The sequence below is a fragment of the Pollicipes pollicipes genome, unplaced genomic scaffold (genome assembly GCF_011947565.3).
Source record: "Pollicipes pollicipes isolate AB1234 unplaced genomic scaffold, Ppol_2.1 Scaffold_4881;HRSCAF=5763_pilon_pilon_pilon, whole genome shotgun sequence".
Classification (NCBI taxonomy): Eukaryota; Metazoa; Arthropoda; class Thecostraca; order Pollicipedomorpha; family Pollicipedidae; genus Pollicipes; species Pollicipes pollicipes.
In genome coordinates, this window is record NW_023596576.1 from 32,602,770 (window position 1) to 32,610,807 (window position 8,038).

Genomic DNA, 8,038 nt, shown 5'->3' on the forward strand with positions numbered 1-8,038 from the left:
AGCGACGCCCTGAAGCACACTTGATACATCGCCCATGTAGACGGCGAAAAATTCCGGCGATTGGCGTCTTTCCAACACATGTACGGAACGACCCAGCTAGCAAAGGATGTCTGACGAGGAAACATTTAAGCCGTTCTCGTAATCATGCGGCTCCAGTTGTACAGGCACATTGTTCGCATACTGGTCTCCGCTCTCCGCTCGAAGCGTGGAGTGTTCTGAAGTGCTTTCTTCGGGTCCGCTGAGACCAGCCTTATCTGACGGCACGGGCCCGGGCCCGCTGAGACCAGCCTTATCTGACGGCACGGGCTCGGGCCCGCTGAGACCAGCCTTATCTGACGGCACGGGCCCGGGCCCGCTGAGACCAGCCTTATCTGACGGCACGGGCTCGAAGACAAGGTAGATTGGGATCCAGCGCGTGCGCGGGATGCCGACAGCCGGTGCCGTGGGGAGACCGGCAGACAGAGATCCCAGTACACTTTCCATTTGCAGTGTAAACACGCAGTCACTGTGAGACGGCACGATTATTCAGTGACACACGAGGTAATTTGTAACGACAGGTTTGAGGACAACGAAAACAACCGGATGTCGTATCACACAGCGCACGAACATGTAGTGCCGCGGTCCACACGTCCCATGAGTAGTGAGCGGAACAACACCCATTAGATAGTCGAAAGGAGTCCTTCATACATTGCAATGGCTGGCACGGAAAGAAGAAGCGCCAACACGTATTTGGCGAAAAATGCATTTTGACGTGAGTCGTGCTTGGACTAACAGATGTTTATTCCCCGCTCAGTGTCTGCGAAACGGAGTGCACATGCCCATTACATGTTTCAACAGTCGTGCAGTGCAGAATCACTGTTCCCGTTCCGAACAAAACAACTACGATGCCATCCATGGCACGCAAGCCAACAAAACTCACTCCCGAGACATGGACTGACTGCAAGACACGCTTCATGACAAGACCGGAAGCGGACGTCACGTTGTTTTATGCCGCGACCCGAGCGCGCCCAAACGCCGCTGACCTGTCTCCCTGCCAGCCCCTGACCGGGCACCGGTGGGTTGGTGGCGGCCCAGGCCGCGCGAGTCTGGCCATTGGACTTCACCACTGCCGCCGCCGACTGGTCCACAGGCAGAGCCCAGCCCTGCACCGCTCCCGATACCGTCCATGAGCCGCCTCTCCAGCCGGGGCATCCTGCCGTCACCTCCACATCCCTGCCGCACGCCAAATAAATACGCTCGCGCGCCTCCGTACACGGCTATCACAGCAGATCTCGCTAGAGCTCGTCGTGGCCGTCGTTGTGGTGATGGTCGGACGCCGGCTTGATGTAAACGCCCTCTTGCACCTTCCACTTGGCGGTGGTGTCCGGAGAGGTGATGCCCACCACCTCCATCTGGCCGGAGATGGGCCGGCCGAAGCTGTGGCCCGACATGGCCAGGTACCTGCCAGCGGCGGCGGCGCCCACCCGTCAGCATGTGAACCCGTCTCGGACCGGCTGGCCGGCGGCAGCGGACCGGAACAGCTCGGCCAGAGTCACCAGTGTCACAGCGGCCGCCCAGTGGCACACTGATGAAGATCAACAGCACGCCATGCCACGCCTGGACCTCACTCAGTCATTGCCATCCTGCACACGCTAGTACGACACGCTCCAACATCGGGCGTTCAGTCCTGCAGTAACTGCTGTTCCGTCCGTGCCTCTATCGGCGCCCCTGACCGGCTGGCGTGGCCGGCGGCAGCGGCGAGTTAACCAACTCACGCAGTGTTCCAATACTCGGCCACTTGGGTGGCAGAGACGTCGATATTTTTTCAAGCTACAACGCCGGCTTTGAGCTCACTGTCAGTGGCCCCTCCCGTTGCTCAAAATCGGCCAATCCGCATCGAACCGGGCGGCTGTCTAACCAGTATTGATGCGCCTTAGGTTTGACAAATGGACTGAGTAGGTCAGATGTCCGGGTCGGGTCGAAGGGCAAGGGATTAGCGCAGATGAATTGTGTGCGGGGACCGCCGAAGAGGCAGGATTCTGGTAGCACGAATTTATATCTACATCCTGCACACCCTAGTGGATGAATCTTGGAACGTTGTACTCACGCGCCCGTGTCCACGTGTCGGAGCATGACCGTGTCGCCCCGGCGCCAGTCGTCGCCCGAGCAGACCAGCTCCCAGTTGTCGCCCGAGTCACCCTCGCCTGCCGGGCACGCACCAGTCACCCGTCACCGGCCGCGGCACGGCACGGCACGGCACGGCACGGCACGGTCCAGCGGCCAACAGCGCCAGACCGGAGGCTGCGGACTGCCGGCCGCAGTCAACACGGGGACAGACAGGGGCGCAGCAGCGGCGTGGCGCTGCGCACTGCCGGCCGTCTGCCGTAAACACAGGGACAGACAGGGGCACAGCCGGTGGCGTGGCGCAGCGGACCGCCGGCCGTCTGCCGTAAACACAGGGACAGAAAGGGGCACAGCCGGCGGCGTGGCGCAGCGGACCGCCGGCCGTCTGCCGTAAACACAGGGACAGAAAGGGGCACAGCCGGCGGCGCGGCGCAGCGGACCGCCGGCCGTCTGCCGTAAACACAGGGACAGACAGGGGCACAGCCGGCGGCGCAGCGCAGCGAACCGCCGGCCGTCTGCCGTGAACACAGGGACAGGCAGGGGCACAGCCGGCGGCGTGGCGCAGCGGACCGCCGGCCGTCTGCCGTAAACACAGGGACAGACAGGGGCACAGCCGGCGGCGCAGCGCAGCGGACCGCCGGCCGTCTGCCGTGAACACAGGGACAGACAGGGGCACAGCCGGCGGCGTGGCGCAGCGGACCGCCGGCCGTCTGCCGTAAACACAGGGACAGACAGGGGCACAGCCGGCGGCGCGGCGCAGCGGACCGCCGGCCGCAGTCAACACGGGGACAGTCAGGGGCACAAGGGCGCTACACGCCAGCACAACGCATCCGACACATTTCTAGCAGGGAGTAACTACCGGTTGGTTCACCCACAATAGCGCGTACAACAATGCCTTAAATCAGACCTACCTTTAGTTCCGAACGCCGAAACTTCTTGATTCCTCGACAGAGGTGACGAGAAGTGATGGGAGTGAAGGAACTTCTTGGTGGTCAGGTGCTGCAGTCGCAGCTTCGTTCCACACGGTAACGGCTCACTGGGACAAGAGCGTTCAGGACATGTCAAACCAAGTTTGCTCAGCGAAATGATGCAGCTAAACAGAGCGTTCACTACTCTACATAGATCAAGTATATCGTTGTAAATCACTTCTCCAACTGATCCGCTTTACGTGCGAGGTCTACTGAACAGGTACTGGGCCCGTCACCAGTAATTATACAGCGGCGTTGTGTACTAAACCCGGAGCGGGCGCGCTGCTTGGACCGACGGACACTGAAAGGTCAGGTGGCAACTGGCCAACGAGGGTGATCTCAGCAGCCGAATATTGTGCAGCACGTGCAGTTCTCCAGTCTTGTGCGGCCAAAGGCGGATGCAAAATTCTCCATCGAACTGGGCAGTACAACTAGGGTAGTGGGTGCACGACGCACGCAATAAGCTTTGCGTCGCCAGTACTCGTGCCCCAAAGTCACCGTGCGATCAGAAGTGTAGTTTCCTTTTCGGTTTGTGGGCGGGGACGGGGAAAGGCTTCAGCCCCAAACCTTGGAAAGAAGGTGGACAAAATGGGGGGGGGGGGGGAGAAATCTGTTCGCTGGCATATTTTGGAGGCACCTTGGGTTATTTTTCACTGTTCAGTCCCCCCTCCCTACGTATTTTGCGAAACTACGCCCCGCACACAATACAACTCATAAAACACACTACTTCATTTGTCCATAGTGGAGAACATACCAGAGGATGGGACTGCAAAGACACCAACTGACGTCTATGTGCACAGATCATCACGCAAATGCCACAGCAATGCCACAAGTTCTAACTTTCCCAGCAATGCACTGGCTGCTCTTAATCGCGATGACTCAAATTATTGTTCAAAAATGGCAGATTATGCCCTCTGATGAGCAGCATCCATCCAGACACTGATCTGACAATCATCAGCGATTATCATCAATGGCTAACCGCTTTGCCTGCGTGGCAGCAGTGCCGCGCGACCCTCCGAATAACCCTCCGACCATGCGGATAAGTACCCCTGTCCGTCAGTCAGCCAGCCGTCGCCCTGGAACTGTGATCCCCTGGATTGGTCTCACCTCAAGAATTATCCCCATACGTTTAACGTGCCATCAGACACCCCGCCGACCGCCTCTCCCTTCGGCTGCACCATGTACCGCGCGTCCGCCCTCACCCGCGGTCGCAGTGCTTGCCGGAGGCGCCCATCAGCGACCAGTGGCTGTTGACGTCGTCCTGATCCTCGACGCCGGTGACGCTCTGCTGGCCGCTGCCAGAGCCGTACTTGACGTCGTGCGAGTGCAGCCGCGACTTGTACGCCGTGTTCATCAGCTTCACCACCGAGCCGCACGTCACGTCGTCCACACGTAACGAGCCTGCCCGAACGGGACGGGACGGGACGGGACGCGTCAGAGGTCGGTGATGGCCACTCCGGCGTGCGCCACGCGCAAAACAGCAGCAGCGCACATCCATCTCCACAAACATCATTTTTTCAGTTTGCTTAATGATGACACCACTCATACCACCCAGAAATGGCATAGCCCTGACATGGTAAGACACTTAAAATATTTACCTTGCACTGAAGAGAGACAAGAGAGCAACAAAATAATGTATCCTGGTTGATTATCTGACTTCATGATGGAAGTGTTTTTTATATGCACTGTTCAGCACCCAAGATGCTGTGTTTTCTCCTCAGTGACTGAAACAGAATAAAACATGTTAAGCAACATTGGGTATGAATGATATACAGCAGCCCAAGAAGGCTGAGCCTCAGCTGTATCAGTGACATATCAATGAAAACCAAGCTAACAGTAAAGTAGTACTGCTTATGTTCTAGGAGCTATATCAAACAAATCATCAGATGACACCAGTTTTATATACTTTCAACAATTTTTTTCACCATGTGACTAAAACAGCCTTGAGATAAAAAACAACATGCTTAACAATTAACTAATTTCCCCCAACAACTGGTCACATAGACATAATTCAGAATGAAGATTTTCCCTAACCATTGCTTTTATCTAACAACCAACAAAAAATAATGTACAAAGCCACAACTGATAACACTAAAAGAACATGGATGTGGTGAAGACATGGTCCGTCCATCAGCATCTCCTTCTTAGCCTGATGCCCCACAACTGATGCCTTCCTCTCAGCCTTATGTCTGGCAATGCACACCTCCCTGCTAGCCTAGAGTAACTGAGAAGGAGACATGTGCCTGGCTCTCAAGGACTGATCAAGAATGCTCGCTAAAGGGCTCCATTTTTATATGACTTTGATGCCTTTTTTTGGGCTGCATGCACATAACTATTGAAAAGTATTGCCCTTGGATGGTGACAACCCTCAGGTGAGGCTTGACACTAGGTACTGAGCTAGCATATAGCAGCTCTGGGTGACACATTGCTGTAGACACAGACTCCAGGCTGACATTCCAGAGGCATGCTCTGGACACAGTTGTCAGGGCTATCCAGAGGTTAGCAGTGATACAGATCAGATAGCTATTCGGTGGCCAGTGCTCCTTCTGAGTTTGGCAAGAACACTGATACATGGCTGTAGAAGAACGCAGTTACCACAACATATTGTGTACATTGCTCTCAGTACAGAGGCATGCTCTGGACACAGTGGTCAGGGCTATCCAAAGGTTAGCAGTGATACAGATCAGATAGCTATTGGGTGGCCAGTGCTCCTTCTGAGATTGGCAAGAACACTGATACATGGCTGTAGAAGAACCCAGTTACCACAACATATTGTGTACATTGCTCTCAGTACTTTTGTACTCAGTTTTAGCACTTGTACATAATAATCCCACAGTAATCCTAGATAGTGAATCTGAGCATGCCTAAAGTAGTAAGGCAGCCATTACCACTTTCAGCACATAGCGGGTTGAGGCTTCATGTCAAAATGATGTTGCAAAGGTATTTTCAGGCAAAAATATTTCAATTGCACCCTTCATACATTGATTTAGCAATTTGATCTGGCCTGACTTAAGCACATGGAGGCAAAGGTTCAGTGGATTGATGTTGCATACACAAGAGCAATGGACATATTTTTTGCAAACTAGTGTTGTTGCCCAGCTAGAATGGAGTTAATTTCAGCTTATCAGTAACTTACTAGGTGCAGTACAGCAGTTTACTGCCAGGCTCATTCACGCATTATGAACTAGTCTTATACAGGAAGTTCCAGGCTTTTATCTAAATTGTTGTACTAAAGACCCCATCACGTCAAAAAACAGTTAAGAAGACAGCTGTAGTAAAGGCCCCACAAGAGTCATTCCTGATAATCAATTCAACTGGATGCCAACCTGAACCATGGCATCTCCTCCCTGCATATGCCAGAATAGTGCACACAGACACAAGACCATGCATTCGGCAAGGCTCAGGCTTCCTAAAAAGCCTGAAGACATCTGCGGTGTTTTAGATCATCATGGCTCAAAGCATTTACACAGAGAAAGCCTCAATTTTTGTTGGTGATGGCCATATAAGGCACGGTCTAGCTACCATTCAAAACATGCTTCATGCAACAATCTTTTTACTGACAAGCCTCCAGACCATGGAGGTTAAAAAGTAGCCTGGGCTTAGCAGATGGCAATATGGCAAAAGACAAGTTGCAATGCCTTTTCTCCAGACTGCAAAGGAATACATATCATGCTGAATGTGACCAGCATAACCCTGAAATCTTAGCCATAACTGCAGCACAAATACATCCCAAATTAGAACAATCATAGTTTGGCAGCCAAATGGGTCAGGGTATACATTCCTACCTCATGTTGATAAAGAGCATTGTACATCAATCATCATTTTTAAGGCGGAACATATCGTAATTAATAATAAAACAGGTCATCTAAGCTCTTACCTTGGAACTTAAATGACTATGATAGCGACCATCCGAGCGCAAACACATAGCAATCATGACCCCGGCACCATTTCTAGGCGTGATTGCAGCATTACTGCATGATCACAACATTACTGCGCATCAAGAACCATACAAATGTATGAGGCCAAGGTAACAATAATTCAATAAGATGTGCTTCTTGTGCATCCAAGCAGTCTTCTGCATTGTTTGTAGATTGGTCAACATGGTGGGGAAATATTACGTCTTTGCATGGGAACGAAAAGCAAAATGAGAATATGGTGGCTAAACAAAACTTCTTTATACCATACACATATATGGCATGGAACATGGATGCCAATGGGACACTGGGTTGAAGGGGATAGGGTGGCGGGTTGGGTTAGGTTAGGTTAGGTTAGGCTAGGTTAGGTTAGGTTAGGTTGTTAGGCTAGGCTAGACTAGGTTAGGTTAGGTTAGGTGAGGTTAGGTTAGGTTAACAGTTGCCTGGCGCTGTGGATAACTTCTTTACAGACTGGACTCAGCCGAAGAGGGTTGAAAACTTGAAAAACCCCTCATCAAACATATTATTTAACCATGCACCTAAGAAGAATGCCAAAACAACTTGATGATAAGCAAACTTCACTGACATCCAACAAGAGGACAACACTTTTCAGGCCTAATATAAGCCAGTTTTTCAAACCCAAAACGCAAGCAACACTTACTTTAAGAAAACAAATTGCTGCTCATAAGCTAGGTTATTACACATCATCTGCAAACTACTTACCACTATTCCAACGACGCTGTGTACTGAATGAAACAATTAATACGTACTTAATAACACATACAGATAGCTACGCTACAACATTTCAATTTTGAAAGAGAGGAGCAAATGATGTGGAACCAGCCTCCATCAGCTTTGGTACCGGCGCGTCTGCCAAGCCACCGACGTGGCTAATGTGGCGAACAGAAGACGAGTAGGAAGGATATCAACACGTCCTTAGCGTTGATTGGTGTATATTTCATCAAGGGTTATTTTGAAACCAGCGTAATAAATTTACTACCGCCAAAAATTTGTAGAAAGATTTTACCTTTTGTTATTTTCTGCGCTGTTCCG

At 52.1% G+C, this 8,038-nt stretch overlaps 1 protein-coding gene across 1 annotated transcript; it reads right to left on the bottom strand.

Moving 5' to 3' along the window:
* Positions 1-465: 465 nt before the first annotated feature.
* LOC119101487 (stromal cell-derived factor 2) lies at positions 466-7,865 on the bottom strand. Its single transcript, XM_037224826.1, has 6 exons — positions 7,709-7,865; positions 4,670-4,795; positions 4,274-4,472; positions 3,015-3,139; positions 2,087-2,183; positions 466-1,440 (listed from the first exon to the last, which is right to left on the bottom strand). Exons 2-6 carry the CDS (start codon positions 4,731-4,733, stop codon positions 1,275-1,277), a joined length of 651 nt encoding a protein of 216 aa, XP_037080721.1. The 5' UTR covers positions 4,734-4,795; positions 7,709-7,865; the 3' UTR covers positions 466-1,274.
* Positions 7,866-8,038: the final 173 nt, after the last annotated feature.

Coding starts and splice junctions, on each gene's coding strand:
- LOC119101487 (XM_037224826.1), bottom strand. CDS start 4,733: ATGAAGTCAGATAATCAACCAGGATACATTATTTTGTTGCTCTCTTGT. Junction 3,140..4,273: donor GGCAAGCACTGCGACCGCGG/GTGAGGGCGGAC, acceptor CTCTTGTCCCAG/TGAGCCGTTACCGTGTGGAA. Junction 1,441..2,086: donor CGACACGTGGACACGGGCGC/GTGAGTACAACG, acceptor CGCCGCTGGCAG/GTACCTGGCCATGTCGGGCC.